Source organism: Babylonia areolata, chromosome 21, assembly GCF_041734735.1.
Source record: "Babylonia areolata isolate BAREFJ2019XMU chromosome 21, ASM4173473v1, whole genome shotgun sequence".
Classification (NCBI taxonomy): Eukaryota; Metazoa; Mollusca; class Gastropoda; order Neogastropoda; family Buccinidae; genus Babylonia; species Babylonia areolata.
Window position 1 is genome coordinate 55,961,982 of NC_134896.1, and position 19,590 is coordinate 55,981,571.

At 43.1% G+C, this 19,590-nt stretch overlaps 1 protein-coding gene across 2 annotated transcripts; it reads left to right on the plus strand.

Moving 5' to 3' along the window:
• The first annotated feature begins 919 nt into the window (after positions 1 to 919).
• On the plus strand, positions 920 to 18,058 carry LOC143295904 (retinol dehydrogenase 12-like). Of its 2 annotated transcripts, none has more exons than XR_013057090.1 (8): positions 920 to 1,108; positions 1,631 to 1,749; positions 2,154 to 2,309; positions 3,511 to 3,615; positions 4,643 to 4,852; positions 6,686 to 6,893; positions 9,156 to 13,237; positions 13,354 to 13,564. XR_013057090.1 is itself a non-coding variant. In XM_076607588.1 (8 exons), the coding sequence occupies exons 1-7, from the start codon at positions 990 to 992 to the stop codon at positions 9,259 to 9,261; spliced, it is 1,023 nt and encodes a 340-aa protein (XP_076463703.1). In that variant the 5' UTR covers positions 920 to 989; the 3' UTR covers positions 9,262 to 9,296; positions 16,104 to 18,058. The 2 variants fall into 2 exon arrangements, 1 of the variants encoding a protein (XP_076463703.1); XM_076607588.1 differs by lacking the exon at positions 13,354 to 13,564 and adding an exon at positions 16,104 to 18,058 and having other exon boundaries at positions 9,156 to 9,296.
• The last annotated feature ends 1,532 nt before the right edge of the window (positions 18,059 to 19,590 follow it).

Genomic DNA, 19,590 nt, shown 5'->3' on the forward strand with positions numbered 1-19,590 from the left:
TGACCCAGTTGTTTACATCTCAGTGGCAGGACAGGGTAAACTGACAAGACAGAAAGTAAAAAATTCAGATAATGTTTTTTTGATAGATTTTTATTTACAGCTTGCAATGCGAATTCTTGTTAGATTTCCAAAAGTTTTGGATTTGTGTAATCTATGTGATCATCTACACAGCAGCACAAAAACACTCTTCGCAATCTAGAACAATTCAAAGAACGAGTGATGAGATCGTACCAGGTTCGTGGATCGTACACAAAGGGTTTGACAAAGCAACCAGATAACTTATATGTATATATGGAACAAGTTTGGTGTCTGTCCTCAGCCAGCGGCGTCTCAGCATGCTAGGCCATGTCCGAAGATTGAGAAGGGGCGTCCATCTCTTTGCTACAGAGATCAAGAAAAAGAAAAGCCTGTAAAGTCCTATCAGGACTGAGTTGTCCAGACATTGTAGACGCTTTTAAAGCTCCAAGGTATTAATACCAATGGGGACAAGTCAATTTCACTTTCATGTTTTATTGGACACACCGCGGGCGCGGCAGCGGCTATCACCATAAGAACAGGCAGTTTCACATGTTTCGTATTCACAAACTAAGCACATTTTGGGGAAACGCAAACTCGTCAAACAAGCAAAGCGTATGTTTAAAAAAAAATCCTCCTCTGTCCATTAATTAACACACTGATCTAGGAAGTCCCAGACCCTTTTCATTCATTCGTTTATCTATTTTCCAGGAGATTAAAACGAGGTATAAAAGGAGCTTGAAATAGATCATAACCAGTGAGCAAATGACTGGAGTTACATGACAATAGGGAATGCTCTTTTGGCCAAATTGTTCATTTTGATAAGTTCAAGGATGTCGTTTGCATAGTTACTGAACAGACCATATCATCGAATACTTTCCGATCCATATTATTACTCCTCTTCACGTTGTCTGCTTCGCGTCAGACACTATCTATTATTATAAGTTCAGAAAAATTACAAAGTAACCGCAAACATGGCTAACAATGATAAGATGAAGGAGTTAATGGAAAATATGCCTAACCCAGACGCAATTTTTGAGTCTTGGTGGCCGTTTATTATAGCAGGCACAGCAGGTATCCTGTACGGATTGAGGTGAGAACAAAACTAAGCCGAAATCAGTAACTGCTTGCAAAGCACATCAGAATTCGGATCAAGAGTACCGCATTTTCGTATCATGAAATGCGTTGTGGATCATAAGTACCGAATACATTATCAGTCAAGCAGCAATCAATCAATTGTGCTCTTAAGAAGATTTTGAATTAATGAAGAAATCAGTGATGCAGATCGCGCATTGCGACACATGAATCGATTCGGTACTAAAACAGGATATCATGTTCCAGTTTCAGTACTTCACGAATCTAGGACTCGTGAAGTGAATCGTACACAGATAAGACACACTGGAGCTGAGTTGTGCATCCACGCATTATGTGTTTATAAAATAATGTATTTGGATTTATCTTTATGACATCCATATTTGATAGTTACACTGAAATGCACTCAATTTCATTTTAGCTGTGGACTATCTGATGTACGAGTGTGTGTACAGCACAGTAAAGTGATGTGTGACATACATATACTCATTGTATAAGTGTGCCAATGCTTTGTGACTGGCAGGTCTTGGCTGCGAGGTCCCAAATGTGTGGGTGGAGTTCAGCTGAATGGAAAGACTGTCATCGTCACTGGAGCAAACTCGGGTGTAGGCAAAGCAGCAGCTACTGAGTTTGCTAAGAGAGGTACGGCGTGATATACATTGCTTTTTTTCCCTGTGGTTAATTTTGTTCATTTTTACCGCGATTCAGAATTTTAAAAAATAAAATAATTTTGGAGCACATAGACTGATAATTAGAGTGAATGTGTACCATTCTCCTGTTCTTATACTTTAGTTTCTGTAGTCCAGTGTACTAAGAAAGTCAGTGGGGAAATGTTAATTAAATTCTAATTCAAAATGAAATTTAAATCAGACTCAGTTTGTTGTGTGCACTTTTTGAGAAGGAATTTCATTGCTGAATGAATTGATAATGATACTGAATTCGAACTTCCATATTTGGATACTGATGCCTTTGGCTTGACTTGAACATGTATATAACTATCGTGAGCCAAAATGACCTTTTTGTTTTACGTTTTTTCAACTGTCCAGGTGCTCGTCTGATTCTGGCCTGCAGGAATGAAACAGAAGGGAGAGCCACTGCTGAGGAGTTACGCAAAGAAACGAGCAACATTAATATTGTGTTCATGTTGTTGGACTTGGCCTCTTTCAAGTCTATACGAGCCTTTGTTGACAAGTTTAACGAGAGTGAGATTGCCACTTTTGTAATGATGAATACTAACGAGGAGAGAGAGATTGCAACTTTTGTAATGATGAATACTAACGAGGATAGAGAGATTGCAACTTTTGTAATGATGAATACTAACGAGGAGAGAGAGATTGCAACTTTTGTCATGATGAATACTAACACAGCAACAGTAACAGCTTTAAGAATACATTCTGTGAACCGGTATATTTATATTTCAGTGTTTATGTGAGCTTATATGAAAATGGGAATTTTGGGAAATTAGAGATATAAATGAACGTGGAACCTGGGAAATTTTAAACGTGTGAACACTATCACTACCTTCCACACTTTGCATTGTTAATTAATTTTAGAAACACATCTTCATTCTTATGTATCCAGGGTGGTATTTTGTAATATGTTTTCTAAAGCCATTTTGAATGATGAGCAATAGAAAGTCATTGAAGAATTATGATTTTTTATGTAGAAATATTACACAGAATTAATAATGTTTCCAAGGACCAAGATGAAAAAAAAAATCATGATTAGTTTGTGCTTTAAAGAAAGGTATAATGATGGAATAAGAGAAAGGTGTATCATTTACTAAGTTGTTTGTGTTCTTTTATACCACTTGTCCTTTTTCTTTCTGTCTTCATTTCTCACATTACTTGATAGTTGGTTTGACGGGCGCAATAGCCGAGTGGTTAAAGCGTTGGACTGTCAATCTGAGGGTCCTGGATTCGAATCACGGTGACGGCGCCTGGTGGGTAAAGGGTGGAGATTTTAATGATCTCCCAGGTCAACACATGTACAGACCTGCTAGTGCCTGAACCCCCTTCGTGTGTATATGCAAGCAGAAGATCAAATACGCACGTTAAAGATCCTGTAATCCATGTCAGCGTTCGGTGGGTTATGGAAACAAGAACATACCCAGCATGCACACCCCCGAAAATGGAGTATGGCTGCCTACATGGCGGGGTAAAAACGGTTATACACGTAAAAGCCCACTCGTGTGCATACGAGTGAACGCAGAAGAAGAAGAAGAAGATAGTTGGTTTGCTGAAAGTGTTTTGTGTTTTTAATTTTATTCAAAAGTGAAGAAGAATTTTGTTTCAAGATTGAAGATAAGAACGACAATTGTTCAGTGTGTGTACGTGCAGTAGTCACAGTTACCAAGATGACATTGATCTGTAGGTGAGCGGAGAGCCCTGTACTTGTTTTCAGAGGAGGAGCATCTCCACATCCTGGTGAACAATGCTGGAGTCATGATGTGTCCAGAGGAGAAGTCGGCTGAGAAGTTTGAACTCCAGTTTGCTGTCAACTACCTGGGTAAGGAAAGGACTGTTTAGGAACTTGACATTTGTCGTCAGTGTTCACAGTAGTGTCTGTGCTCACTGCACTTTCATTCTGTTAACATCTGTTCCTTCACTGATGCTTGAGTTTATTTGTTTATTTATATCCTCTGGCAAAAAATTGATAGATTCTATGGGATTGATGGTAACAGTATTTCACACAGAAATTTCACACAGAAAAATCTGTTGTGATAAAAAGAAATACAAATACAAATAAAAAGTGCATTGGAACAAACCAATACTACACAGGTAGATAAAAAGGTATGGTTTTTTTTTTATTTAGTCATTCAGATGAAACGATAAACTGAGATCCCGTGTGCAGCATGCACTTAGCGCACGTAAAAGAACCCACGGCAACAAAAGGGTTGTTCCTGGCAAAATTCTGCAGAAAAATCCACTTTGATAGGAAAAAACAAATAAAACTGCACGGAGGAAAAATACAAAACCCCCCCAAAAAAAAAACAGTTGTGACATGGCCCTGTTAGATATAAAAAATATTGTTTAATTACACATACTTAACCGTGACCCAACTAGTGCAGACTCCGGCAGGGGTCTGACATTCCTGTCCTGTGCAAACTACTATCCGCCTATGCGGAGAAAATGAAACTACGGCCGATAACCTCCCGGAAGTAGGTAACCTCCCCTTTGTCCCGCTGGCTAGCGCCCTCTTTTTCCGGCAGCCATTATGACTCCTGTTCCTGTGCTCTCCATACGGCTAAGTTTTTTCGTATTTTCTGTCTGTCTGTCGATTCTCTGGCGTTCTTGTTTTTTGTCAAATTTTGTCTCGAACCAGGTCACATAATTATATGGTTCGATTGGGATATTGGGCTAAAATTTCCTATATACTGCTGAATCTTGTGCAAAGACAAATCAAAGTGCTAACACACCAGTCATTCACACACATACCCAGCTCCAATTCAGAGGGATGAAAGATGAAACTGTGTGATTGACAGGGCTGCAAGCAACATTGATAAATTAAAAAAAACAAAAACAATTTCCTGCAGGCACATTCCTGCTGACGGAACTGTTGCTGGACAAGCTGAAATCCTCGGCGCCGAGCCGCATCATCAACACGACGGCCTCCGCTGCCAACCTTGGGGAGATCCGTTTCGATAACATCAACCTGAAAGGGGACTACACTCCTGGCAAAGCCTACGCCCAGAGCAAGTTTGCTGTGCTGCTGTACTCACAGCATTTGGCTGAGAGGCTGAAAGGTGCAGTTTATGATTATTGTTATTATTAAACAATTTTTTTCCCCTTTGCAGTGAAGGTTAGACTTCTCAAGGAAAAACATATGTAATCCAGTTCCACATAAAGTCGTTAAAAATGCAAAAACCACACAGTCACATTTCATCAGAAACCAAGTAGAATATACTTTAAGGAGTGTACATAATTGTTATTATTACCATTATTATTTATACTTTGATAGCACCTGTCTTTGGTCAGAGACCAAACTGCAAGCACTTGTTGATAATGATGATATTGTTATTTATACCTTGTTTATTGATACTTCTATAGCATCTATCTTTGGTCAGAGACCAGACTCTGAGGACTTTCATTATTTTATTATCATTATTATTAACCTTACTATTGATACTTACACAACACCTGTCAGCGCTCAGAGACCAAGCTCTCAGCGCTTCACAAACATGGAGTCATTTGCACAACAGGCTGTCTGCCTGGGTAGAACTGACTGACTGCTGCCTTGGTGCTTAGCATTTGCTTTCTGTGTCATTCAGTCCGGCTTTCACAAGATTTGGCCTTTTCCATTGGTCTGGAGGCTACTTTGGTTGCCCGTCAGTATAAAGACAAATGATGAATAATGGGTTTTTTTAAAAATCTTTGTTATTTTAGCGTGGTGGTTGTTGGTGCCGATACTCTCAGACACAGTTATGCTTTTGTGAAAAAGCAATGAAATGCTGCTCTCAAGTCTGGTTAGAGGATGGCAAGTCTGATTACAAAATTTAACACACACACACACTCACACACTCACACACGCACACGCACACGCACACACACAAAATGAACAAGAAAATGCTATGTCAAATGTAAAGGGGGAAGTCAGAAAATCACATGTTTGTCATCCTGCTCAGAATGTTTTAAACAAAGTTAATTTTTTAAAATTTTTTTACAAGAACAGTGCCTCTTTGGATTTCCGTACCAGCCACAGTTGCTGAGGCTCCTTGTTTCGCATCCTACAAGCAGGGGTTCCAGAAGTTGTCATTTTGATTGACTGTCCTCTCCCCACAAGCAGGGTCTACGAAGGTTGGGACTTGTCCCCAGGGACCTATATCAGTCTATGGTAGCCAGACTGGCCTAGCTAGAGACATGAAAAACTGGGGTTCTCTTTCTCTCTATAGTGTTTTTACTAACCCAGTTTAATTTATTTACAGTTTCTTCAAAAGCACGCTTGCAACACTGCATAACCATCAAAATTGATGGCACAGTATTGTATGATAGTCAGTCATGTCCAACTTTGACCATCAGAACAGCAGTGGAGACAACTGCTGTGCTGACTATCTGGGCTAGAATTTGATTATAGTGGAGAATGTCTTACCCAAGTTACATCCCCACTCTCTCGGCCAAGAGGGTTTTAGGACAGTCAGCATTGGGATGGTTCCCATAGACCGACTAGCCCCCAAGGCTGCAGCACTAAGAGCCAGTGCAATTTTGCCTCCTAGTTTGAGAGTCATAGTGTGTCCTTGACAAAAGAGTTAAGCTGTGAATGGTTTCCCATTGCAATAGAGAAACCATTGGTAATACAGCTCTCACTTTGCTGCGTTGGCCCAGCTGTATACTGACGTCAATCTGTGATATAGGCTGAGTGTTGAGCACAGTGTTATTAATTCAGATTCAGAAGAAAAGACACCTCATTGTCTTGACCTTCACTTCAGACAAACCCAGTTTGATATATTTCCATTTCCTTGAAAAGCGCACCTGTAACACTGCATGACCATCAAACATTGATGGCACAGTATAATTAATTCATATTCAGAAAGAAAAGAGTGAAATAACTAAGACCCTGATTGTCTTGACCTTCGCTGCAGACACGGAGGTGACGGTGAACATGGTGAACCCGGGGGTGGTGAACAGCAACGCTCACCGCCACATGCCCTTCAAGACGAGCCGCTTCATCCGCATCAGCTTCTCTCCCTTTGTCTACTTCCTGATGAAGACCTGTGAGGACGGCGCCCAGACCACCGTCTTCTGCGCCACCGCTGAGGAGCTGGACGGGGTCCGCGGGAAACTTTACAAGTCAGTGTGTGGGTGTGGGTGGGGGTAGGGGTGGGTGTACGGTTGTGGGTGGGTGTAGGGGTAGGGGTGGTGTAGGGGTGTGGGTGGGTGTGGAGGTAGGGGTGTGGGTGGGTGTGGGGGTAGGGGTGGTGTAGGGGTGTGGGTGGGTGTAGGGGTAGGTGTGGGGGTAGGGGTGTGGGTGGGTGTGGGGGTAGGGGTGTGGGTGGGTGTGGGGGTAGGGATGTGGGGGTAGGGGTGTGTGTGTGGGGGTAGGGGTGGGGGTGGGTGCGGGGGTAGGGGTAGGGGGGTAGGGGTGTGGGGAGGAAGTGTGGGTGTGAGTGTAGGGGTGTGGGGGTAGGGGTGTGTGTGTGGGGGTAGGGGTGTGGGTGGGGGGTAGGGGTGTGGGGAGGAAGTGTGGGTGTGAGTGTAGTGGGTGAGTGTAGGGGTGTGGGGGTAGGGGTGTGGGGGTGGGGGTAGGATTGTGGGGGTAGGTGTGTGGGTGGGTGTAGGGGTGTGGGGTGGGTGTAGGGATGTGGGTGTAGGAGGGAAATGTAAGAATGAGTGTGGGCGGTGAGTGTGGGTGTGGGTGTAGGAGTGTGTGTGTGTAGGGGTCTGTGTAGGAGTAGGGGTGTGTATGTGGGTGTAGGGGTGTGGGTGTAGGGGGGTGTGTGTGTGTAGGGGTCTGTGGAGGAGTAGGGGTGTGTATGTGGGTGTAGGGGTGTGCGTGTGTGTGTAGGGGTCTGTGGAGGAGTAGGGGTGTGTATGTGGGTGTAGGGGTGGGTATGGGGATGTGTGTGGGTGTGGGTGTAGGGGTATGCATGGGTGTAGGAGTGTATGTGGGGTGAAGGGGGTTTGTGTGTGCGTGAGATGGGTGGGTGGGTTAACTGATGGATTTGTGTGTGTGCCTGTGTGTGTATTTGTGTGTGTGTGCATGTGTTTTTGTGTGATGTATGGGTGGTTGGGCTGATGGACATTTGTGCATGTGTATGTGTGGCTGTCGTTTGAATGTCAGTATTCTCTGTAGAAGAATGTAATGTGTCGTGTGTGTGTGTGTGAGCACGCGTGTGTTTGTGTGTGTGTGTGTGTATGTGAGTGTGTGTGTGAGCGCGCGCGTGTGTGTGTGTGTGAGCGTGTGTGTGTGTATGTGTGTGAGTGTGTGTGTGTGTGATGTATGGGAGGGTGGGCGGATGGACTTCCATGTGTGTCTGTGTGTATGGTTGTTGCTGAATGTCACTATTCTCCATAGAAAAATTTAATGTGTCGTGTGTGTGTGTGTGTGTGTGTGATCGTGTTTATGTGTGATGTATGGGTGACTGGGCTGATGGACTTTTGCATGTGTCTTTGTGTATGGTGGTGGTTGTTTGAATGTCACTATTGTCAAAAGAAAAAATTAATGTGTCCTGTGTGTGTGTTTGTGTGATGTATGGGTGGATGGGCTGATGGACGAAATTGTGTGTGTCTGTGTGTATCGTGGTGGTTGTTTGAGTGTCACTATTCTCTTAGGCTGCAGCACTAAGAGCCTAGTGCAACTTTGCCTCCTAGTATGAGAGTCATAGTCCTTCACAAAAGACTAAGCTGTAAATGATTTTCCATTGACTGGAGAAACCATTGAAAATACAGCTCTCACTTTGCTGTAAGCTCATATGTAAACTTACATCAATCTGTGATACAAGCTGAGTGTTGGGGCTAGCTGGCCTTTGGGAACCATCCCAACGCCGACTGTCCAAAAACTCTCCTGGCCGAGAGAATGGGGATGTAACTTGGGCAAGACTCTCCACTATAATCAGATTCTAGCCCAAATAGTCGGAACAGCAGTTGCCTTCTCTGCTGTTCTGATGGTCATAGTTGGACACGACCGACTATCGTATATATATTCTCTTTGAAATAAGAAAATGATAGTGTTGTGTGTGTGTGTGAGCATGCACGCATGTGTGTGATGTATAGGTGGGTGGGTTGATGAACTTTTGTGTGTGTCTGTGAGTGTGGTTGTTGTTCATTGAATGTCAGTATTGGCTATTTTAAAAAAAAGTTAACTCACTCAGTACGGCCGGCCAGTCCTCTCTTCTCCTCTACACAGACCCCTCGGATGTCCAGTGGGTGTCTGAATGACCCAACCTTTAGCTTCCGTCGTCAGAACTGTGGTATTCTTTGTCAACATTCACCTCTTCAGTATAAGAGCCTTCCGCTTGCAATATTTTGATGATGGTAACTGGGGTGAAACGCTGTTAACGTCGTCTCTTTCGCCGTTCGTATGGAGAGAGTTAAGGTGTGGTGTGTGTGCAGGGACTGCCAGGAGAAGGAGATAGAGGAGAGCATGAAGGACCAGGAGCTGCAGGACAAGCTGTACAAGGCGTCCTTGGAGTGGACCAAGCTGGACAAGTCGGAGTGACCGTCACACACACCTGGACAGCGTTGGACACTGATGTCAGTGGTGGATCGTACCTTCCCACCGTTTCTGTTTCTGATGCCTGTTTTTTTTCGTGTGTTCTTGTGTGTGTGTGTGTTTCTTTGATTTTGCATCTTTTCTCTTTAAGTGATACTAGGCATGTAATGTGGGTGTGTGTGTGTGTATGTATGTGCATGCTTTTGTGTGTGAAGTGTGTGTGTGTGTGTGTGTGCATGTGCGTGTGTGTGTGTCTCCTGTGTGTGTGTGTATCTGTGTGTGTGTGTTCAGACATGTAAATGTAAAGGAAATTGAATCTGGTAGATTTTTTTGTGTGTTAAGTGGAAATCTCTTTTTTTTTTTCTCGTTAGTTTGTTTAAACCATATCATTGTCTTGGAGAAAGTCCATCCATTTTTTTGTTATGGCATCAGTACTGTCAGGAGATTTTACATTTCAAGGCATTTGAAATGTGAACATATAAATCAGTTTTGGATAAAAGAAGAAGCTGTGAAATTTGTCAACAGTGCTGTTTGTTCTTTCCCAGAAATCATTTATGACATTTTTTTCTTCGTTCAGCTATTCATTGGCAGCAAAGGCAGACTTTGTGCCGTTTTCTTCTTTCCCTCATTGTTTGAGTCCATTGTGATGCGTGTTATGTTTTTTAATATTTTTTTAAAAAAATACATGTGCATGGTTTTACTTGAACTTCATAACATTTGTATTGTAATTCAGTGGTTTTTGCTGAAATGTGTTTGTCAGGTTTTTTTGGTTGATCTTTTTAAAAAGAAAGTTTTGAGTGGATGCAGTGCAAGAGATGTCAGAGTGAACATTTCTCACCAGAAGACAGATCTGAATCAAAATTGAGTCGTGTGCGTACGTTTGTGGCACACCAGGTGTACATCTGTTCAAGTATGGCCGTTATTTCTTTCATGACCGACACACACTCTTGTTTCACCAGAATGAATGGAGGTAGTGCCACTTGACCATTTCTTTGTTTTGTTGATGTTTCTGGAGGTTTGAACCAGACCTGCTCAGGGTCTGACCAGTGTGTTGCGGTTTTGGAGGTCAGCCACCTGCTTGTTTTGTTTTCCCCAGATACGGTTCAGTGTATATGTATCATTCTGCATGCCTTGACACGTCTTGAAACGGAAACTGTACCAGATGTCAGAAGCACGATTTAGGATAGTGTGCATGAACAGGACTTGACTTCTGCTCAGCTTCTTTACTCTGTTTTTTTTTCTGTTTTTTTTCCCTTTGAGGTTCTACAGATCAGTATTGACAGCGTTTCTATCCCTGATGTGGCCCTGTGGTATTGGTTAGGCTGTAAACAACATTGATGATAATGGTGATAATTTCATGTTATGTGACATAGCAGGGTGAGACATTTGTCAAGCAATTCACACAGCAGTCATTCCTTCTGGTTCAGCATTGGTTGAAGGGAACGAACTGCAGCAGAAAGGAAAGAGCTTCTGTGAATGTCAGTCTCCCATGCATGACCAGTTAACTGCTTTTTAAAAAGAGGGCGCTAGTCAGGGGGGCAAAGGAGGAGGTTACCTACTTCTGGGAGGTTATCGGCCGTAGCTACTTTCGTTTTCTCCACATTGGCGGATAGTAGTTTGCACAGGACAGGAATGTCAGACCCCTGCCGGAGTCTGCACTAGTGGGTCACGGTAAGTATGTTACTTAAACGTAAATTTAGATAGAAAATTTTCTTTTTTGTGTTTGTTTTCATGTTGATGCCCACGTGATGCCTGTGTGAACTGCTTCACTCTGCTCATGTCTTCATTGGAAGCGCCATGATAGAGTCAGTTAGGTGTTGACTTCTGGTCCAGTGTTCATCAGTGATCAGAGTTTGAGGCTTCATTTGTACATGGTGTCATGTCCTTGGGAAAGGCGCTTTACTCCAGTTTTCCTTCCTACACCCAGGTGTGGTTGTGTGCCTGGTCGGGGAAGGTTAACTCACTCGGGACGACAAGTTTTCTCCCTTGCTTTTCCCCCACAGACAGCCCGTTTGTAAGGGTTTGGAAAAAAATTACAAAAAATACAAAATACAGAGTAAGAAAATGAAACTTTCAGAACTGGTTTATTATGTGTTGAGCTATTACATATTAAAAAAAATCTAATTTCTCATCTTATTTTTACAGTTTTGCCATATGTAGAAAATAATGCCAATTTTTCACCCCGAATCATCATACCCATGCTCGCTTTCTGCATTAAATTCACTTTCTTCTTCATCATCATCCACCTCTTCAATGTCCGACCCTTAAGTTTGGAGCATTTCAAGTACTTCGGCAACACTAAAACATTGCCATCGCTGCCTTGTTCGCTCCACAACATTTGAGAAGAGCCCGCTTTGCTAACAGGCTGGCATGCGAGCAGACGACAGGTCAGTGACTTTGTCAGCGTGTGTGTGAGATGGGCCACACATGGCAGGCTGGCCAATCATACATTTGGTTGTGGAGTGACCCAGAATAGCGCACTCTGCTTGGCTAATCACAAAATCATGTGTACAGCGTGTGATGGAGTTTTATTTCTTGAAAATGCTATTCCATTCCGTCGTCTGAAACCGAATACATTTTATCCGGAGAGAGTTAAGATCAGTGGAGGGAGGGGCCTGGCATCCCTGTGCCGAACCATTACAAACAGTGGGTTTGAGTTCACTGCTCTGATGGTCGAGAAATGCTGTGGGACTGTAACGTGCTTCTGTTTAAAGGTCGTATACTCAGAATGTGTTTGAAGTTGTAAATGTGAACAGTAGTGTGGTATCATGTTTGTGTATGACATGTTGTGTGTTTGATGCAGCTTGTGAAGTATGTATGGTGACATTTTCATGCAGTTGGTTGTGGCAAGATTGTGTATGTGATTTCCTGTTTATTTGAATATATGCATACCATGCTTGATAGATATGTCCTCCTGTGTGTAGCAGGTTATTGATAATTATTTTGTGTATTGATGTTTACAGCATTCCAAAACACTGTGTTTGTTGTGTAGATGTAGCCTAGATATTGAGAGTCGCAAAGAATGCATGCAGTACCACAGACATTGAAACCTGCGTTGTCTGCGCGGCATGTCGAGCGCAGCCCTCGTCAAGGAAATGTCAGACATTGTGGCACAGAATGTGTCATGATTGTATGTGCTGATTGCAAATGTCTGGAAATTCAGGATTAAAAACAAATTAAGGACCACTCTCTTCAAGGAAATGTCAGATGATGTCATTCGGATGAGACGATAAACTGAGGTCCCGTGTGCAGCATGCACTTAGCGCACGTAAAAGAACCCACGACAACAAAAGGGTTGTTCCTGGCAAAATTCTGTAGAAAAATCCACTTCAATACGAAAAAACAAATAAAACTGCACGCAGGAAAAAAAAAAAAGGGTGGCGCTGTAGTGTAGCGACGCACTCTCCCTGGGGAGAGCAGCCCGAATTTCACACAGAGAAATCTGTTGTGATAAAAAGAAATACAAATACAAGACATTGTGACACCGACACTTGATTGAAGTAGATGTCTGGAAATACAGGGTTCACAAAAAATTAAGGACCACTTGTGGGAACTTGCAGTTTTCTTCACGGGTGCATGGTGGAAAGATGCCGAATTTTCGACAAACTGCAGTGTGTGCTGCCAGTGTAATGAGCACCACTCGTTACCGGAGGTGATTATTTTGCCACTACACACAGATATTGTTCAGACATCACTGAATAACAGTACATTTTTGGCTGAAATCTAGTTTTTCAAACACATTTTTCAAGCTGTTCATGGTGCTTGTGCCTGAAACAGGCAGTGATGGACTATATACAGCCTGTGTGGTTTAAATATTCTCTTGTTTTTTTTTTTTGCTCTTGTTGTTGTTTTTCTCATTTTATGAAAACATGCATGCTTTTATGAAGTGATCCTTAACTTTTTGTGAAGCCTGTGGCTTGAGCTCCTCCCTGTTAGATACCAGACTGACTGTTGTGGGTGTGTTGTCTGATGCGTTATGTAGGTACCAGACTGACTGTTGTCTGATGCGTTATGTAGGTACCAGACTGACTGTTGTCTGATGTGTTATGTAGGTACCAGACTGACTGTTGTGGGTGTGTTGTCTGATGCGTTATGTAGGTACCAGACTGACTGTTGTGGGTGTGTTGTCTGATGTGTTATGTAGGTACCAGACTGACTGTTGTGGGTGTGTTGTCTGATGCGTTATGTAGGTACCAGACTGACTGTTGTGGGTGTGTTGTCTGATGCGTTATGTAGGTACCAGACTGTTGTGGGTGTGTTGTCTGATGTGTTATGTAGGTACCAGACTGACTGTTGTGGGTGTGTTGTCTGATGCGTTATGTAGGTACCAGACTGACTGTTGTGGGTGTGTTGTCTGATGCGTTATGTAGGTACCAGACTGACTGTTGTGGGTGTGTTGTCTGATGCGTTATGTAGGTACCAGACTGACTGTTGTGGGTGTGTTGTCTGATGCGTTATGTAGGTACCAGACTGACTGTTGTGGGTGTGTTGTCTGATGCGTTATGTAGGTACCAGACTGACTGTTGTCTGATGCGTTATGTAGGTACCAGACTGACTGTTGTGGGTGTGTTGTCTGATGCGTTATGTAGGTACCAGACTGACTGTTGTGGGTGTGTTGTCTGATGCGTTATGTAGGTGCCAGACTGACTGTTGTGGGTGTGTTGTCTGATGCGTTATGTAGGTGCCAGATTGACTGTTGTGGGTGTGTTGTCTGATATGTAGGTACCAGACTGTTGTGGGTGTGTTGTCTGATGTGTTATGTAGGTGCCAGACTGATTGTTGTGGGTGTGTTGTCTGATGTGTTATGTAGGTACCAGACTGACTGTTGTGGGTGTGTTGTCTGATATGTAGGTGCCAGACTGACTGTTGTGGGTGTGTTGTCTGATATGTAGGTGCCAGACTGACTGTTGTGGGTGTGTTGTCTGATATGTAGGTGCCAGACTGACTGTTGTGGGTGTGTTGTCTGATGCGTTATGTAGGTACCAGACTGACTGTTGTGGGTGTGTTGTCTGATGCGTTATGTAGGTACCAGACTGACTGTTGTGGGTGTGTTGTCTGATGCGTTATGTAGGTACCAGACTGACTGTTGTGGGTGTGTTGTCTGATGCGTTATGTAGGTACCAGACTGACTGTTGTGGGTGTGTTGTCTGATGCGTTATGTAGGTACCAGACTGACTGTTGTGGGTGTGTTGTCTGATATGTAGGTGCCAGACTGACTGTTGTGGGTGTGTTGTCTGATGCGTTATGTAGGTACCAGACTGACTGTTGTGGGTGTGTTGTCTGATGCGTTATGTAGGTACCAGACTGACTGTTGTCTGATGCGTTATGTAGGTACCAGACTGACTGTTGTGGGTGTGTTGTCTGATGCGTTATGTAGGTACCAGACTGACTGTTGTGGGTGTGTTGTCTGATGCGTTATGTAGGTGCCAGACTGACTGTTGTGGGTGTGTTGTCTGATGCGTTATGTAGGTGCCAGATTGACTGTTGTGGGTGTGTTGTCTGATATGTAGGTACCAGACTGTTGTGGGTGTGTTGTCTGATGTGTTATGTAGGTACCAGACTGATTGTTGTGGGTGTGTTGTCTGATGTGTTATGTAGGTACCAGACTGACTGTTGTGGGTGTGTTGTCTGATGCGTTATGTAGGTACCAGACTGACTGTTGTGGGTGTGTTGTCTGATGCGTTATGTAGGTACCAGACTGACTGTTGTGGGTGTGTTGTCTGATGTGTTATGTAGGTACCAGACTGACTGTTGTGGGTGTGTTGTCTGATGCGTTATGTAGGTACCAGACTGACTGTTGTGGGTGTGTTGTCTGATGTGTTATGTAGGTACCAGACTGTTGTGGGTGTGTTGTCTGATGTGTTATGTAGGTACCAGACTGACTGTTGTGGGTGTGTTGTCTGATATGTTATGTAGGTACCAGACTGTTGTGGGTGTGTTGTCTGATGTGTTATGTAGGTGCCAGACTGACTGTTGTGGGTGTGTTGTCTGATGCGTTATGTAGGTGCCAGATTGACTGTTGTGGGTGTGTTGTCTGATATGTAGGTACCAGACTGTTGTGGGTGTGTTGTCTGATGTGTTATGTAGGTACCAGACTGATTGTTGTGGGTGTGTTGTCTGATGTGTTATGTAGGTACCAGACTGACTGTTGTGGGTGTGTTGTCTGATGCGTTATGTAGGTACCAGACTGACTGTTGTGGGTGTGTTGTCTGATGCGTTATGTAGGTACCAGACTGACTGTTGTGGGTGTGTTGTCTGATGCGTTATGTAGGTACCAGACTGACTGTTGTGGGTGTGTTGTCTGATGCGTTATGTAGGTACCAGACTGACTGTTGTGGGTGTGTTGTCTGATGTTATGTAGGTACCAGACTGACTGTTGTGGGTGTGTTGTCTGATGCGTTATGTAGGTACCAGACTGACTGTTGTGGGTGTGTTGTCTGATGCGTTATGTAGGTACCAGACTGACTGTTGTGGGTGTGTTGTCTGATGCGTTATGTAGGTACCAGACTGACTGTTGTGGGTGTGTTGTCTGATGCGTTATGTAGGTACCAGACTGACTGTTGTGGGTGTGTTGTCTGATGCGTTATGTAGGTGCCAGATTGACTGTTGTGGGTGTGTTGTCTGATGCGTTATGTAGGTGCCAGACTGACTGTTGTGGGTGTGTTGTCTGATGCGTTATGTAGGTACCAGACTGACTGTTGTGGGTGTGTTGTCTGATGTGTTATGTAGGTACCAGACTGACTGTTTTGTGTATGAAATACTGTCCAACATGTTATGCTGCTCTATCATTCACTGAAGCAATAATGTACATAATACCATTATATCTTTTTGTTTCTGTTTTCTATCAGCGTTGGCTGCCCTGCTTTTGCATGATCCCAGTAATTGCAGCTGCCTGTTGCTTTACCTTGTCATCAACAAGACATGTCCCGGCCATGACCTGGCTTTGAGCTTTGAGGCTGTGGAAGGTGTGATAGTAGACAGGTGAACTGTTCTCCAGAACTGTCATCAGTTTAGTGGACAGTTTCACGTTTAGTTACCATCTGTGTAAACTGCTGGTCTGGGAATGGTCGTAAGACATTTGCACTGGCATTTGCAGTGTAATAACCATGCGTGTCTCTGCACGGCTTTTCTTAGAGGTGCTAAATGGCTTGCAGACATTTTTCATTCTGGATGGTTTTTTTTCCATCTGATTTGAAGGAAATGATTGGGTTTGTAACAGCACTCATATATTCCCATATTATTTGAAACAAAGTAAGCAGTGAGCAAATTTTGCTAGCAGTTTTTATGGTTACTGGTGAGTTTTGAAATGCGCTTATCATTGTGTTCAGAAATATTTTCCAGTTTATTCCATTATGTGGTTTTACCTTATGATCTGCCATGCATGTTTATTGGAAGATGCAGTGGTGTAGGCATTGATCTTGATGGATTCAGTGTTTTACATGACTTCAGAATGTTGTGTAAAAAGACTATTTCATTGTACTCCAGTCAGATTTGTGAGGCTGTCATCTGTATGGTTGACACTGCGTTTTGGAATATCACTTCATTGCTACTGCGCTAGTTCATTAAAAAGTTTGTAGATAGTAGACACTACCTGCTATTTATACCGGGTAATTGATCAGCACTGAAATTGATGGATTTTCCTCAGCTCTTTCCTTATTTGTGTTTATCTTTGTAGATGAAAACGAAACTGCTGACATGCTCCATTCTTTTCTTCTGCATTTGATGGTAAACTACATTAATGATTATCCAGGAAGTATTCTGTCAACTTACTCAGTGCATTTCATCTGAAATTCACGTTTTGTTCCACAATTATTTCAGTATTCTTGTTGGATTAATGGCTACAACTCTCTTCTATCAGATTCACTTTTTGAGCTGTGTTTCTTTCTTCTGTCATATGTGTACCAGAAAGAAACCTTTCCGACAATTCTTTGGATGTCATGATTTGAATTCAACTGTGCACATCCAGGGAAGCATGGCCTATGTTTGGAAGATACACATTTTATCCTTAAAGGGTAACATATTTTGTGACCATACTGGAAGGGAACAGCAGACTGGACTTGCAGTCCTAGGATCCTCAGTTCAATCCTTGTGGTGAAGGGTGGAGATTTTTACATCACAGGTAATATACCTGCCAACCTGCGAGTGTCTCAATTCCCTGTGTGTTTACATTGCACATGCTCATCAGATATGCGTACCAAAGATCAGGTAATTCATGTCAGTGTTTTGCAGTCAGCATACCCATGCACACCCCAGCAAAAAGGGTATGGCTGTTTTATTGGCAGTGTATAAAGTCATACACAAAAATGCTTACCATATGTGGGAGCTGAGACCAATCATGCTGGAGGTCTCATACATGCATTCAAGAACAGCCAGCCTTGTGGTTCTATTATTTTGAAAGAGAAGCAGTGTAGTTTATATTTTTTTGTTTTGTTTTACATTACAGTAATTCATGTGGATGCACTTTTATGTACTGAGCTTATTCACAATGACCTGGAACATACCATAATGAAACATCTAACCTCATTGTTTTAATGATTTCTCAAATAACCAGAAAAATGTCTCTGTTCTTGAATATATTAATGTGTACTGAACTCAAACTAATGAATGAAAAAGAAGAGAAAAAAAAAAACTGTTCAGATGTTGACATTGTTGAATTTTATTAAGCAAGAAAGCAAACTTTTTTTTTCATTCGTAGTACATTTATCTATATATATGTATGTGTGTGTGGAGAAAGTATCTTTGTATAAATGAATAGGCTTCTAATTGTGACTGTGAGAAAGCAGAGTAAAGTATCACATGATGACGGCTGCTTTTAGCTGATGCGAATGAGTGATGGAAATCCTTGGCTGTCATTCCTTGTCAGTACACTAGTCAGGTGATGTCAACATGGGGTTGTTAATTCAAAGAACTGTGCATGTAGAGGTAATAGATTTAAACGGGCATGTGCTGTTGGGATGGTGGTCCATATACACTTTATACAGCCGTGTTGGAGTGTTGGCTTCCTGGTGACATGTCCACATACCAAGCAAGAGAATCTGAGTGTGCTGGTTCTGATCACAGCTGCCAGTATATTCTCCTCTTCCACTAGACCTCGAGTGGTGGTCTGGACTTAGTTATTCGGATGAAACAATAAACCAAGTTAGAACACATAATGGCAACAGAAAGGATTGTCCCTGGCAGAGTTCTGTAGAAAAGTCCACTTTGAAAGTAAAACAAATAAAATTGCAGGCAGGAAAAGAGTGGTGCTTTCAGTGTGGTGACGCTCTCTCCCTGGGGAGAGCAGCCTGTTTTTTCACACAGAGAAGTCTGTTGTGACAAAAAGAGTAATACAGTGCTCCCTCCACCACCAGCTGTCACCAGTTGCTTCAAAGGTGTGGGTTCTCATCCCACTGCTGTCAACTGTTTACTGAGGAAGGTGGCAGAATGGTTAAGACGCTCGTTGACCAATGCTGAGGTCTGGGTTTGAACCAGTCTCCACCTTTCTCCCAAGCTTGACTGGAAAATCAAATTGAGCGTCTAGTCATTCGGATGAGATGATGAGCGTCCAGTCATTCGGATGAGATGATGAGCGTCTGAGATGATGAGCGTCCAGTCATTCGGATGAGATGATGAGCGTCCAGTCATTCGGATGAGATGAGCGTCTAGTCATTCGGATGAAATGATGAGCGTCCAGTCATTCGGATGAGATGATGAGCGTCCAGTGATTCGTCTGAGATGATGAGCATCCAGTCATTCAGATGAGATGAGCGTCTAGTCATTCGGATGAGATGATGAGCGTCCAGTGATTCGTCTGAGATGATGAGCGTCCAGTCATTCGGATGAGATGATGAGCGTCCAGTCATTCGGATGAGATGATGAGCGTCCAGTCATTCGGATGAGATGATGAGCGTCTGAGATGATGAGCGTCTAGTCATTCGGATGAGATGATGAGCGTCTGAGATGATGAGCGTCCAGTCATTCGGATGAGATGATGAGCGTCTGAGATGATGAGCGTCTAGTCATTCGGATGAGATGATGAGCGTCCAGTCATTCGGATGAGATGATAATCCGAGGCTTTGTTACCACACACACTTGGTACTTGGAAAAAGAACCCGTGGCAAAAAGTGTTGTAAAGTGTTGACCGGGGCCGACACAACCTGCTGTCGGTGTACTCCTCACTCGTCAAGTCACATTGTCGGGAGTTCGCTCACGGCGATGTGTACAGCTGCTTCTCTACCCAGCAGTTGCGCTGAAGAAGCCGGCTGGATCGCCGACGAAAGCTACGCAAGTGAGCAGCCTTCTTTGACTTTGAGATCGGTTTAACTTGGTAGTCATTAAGTGTTGTCCTCTAACAAA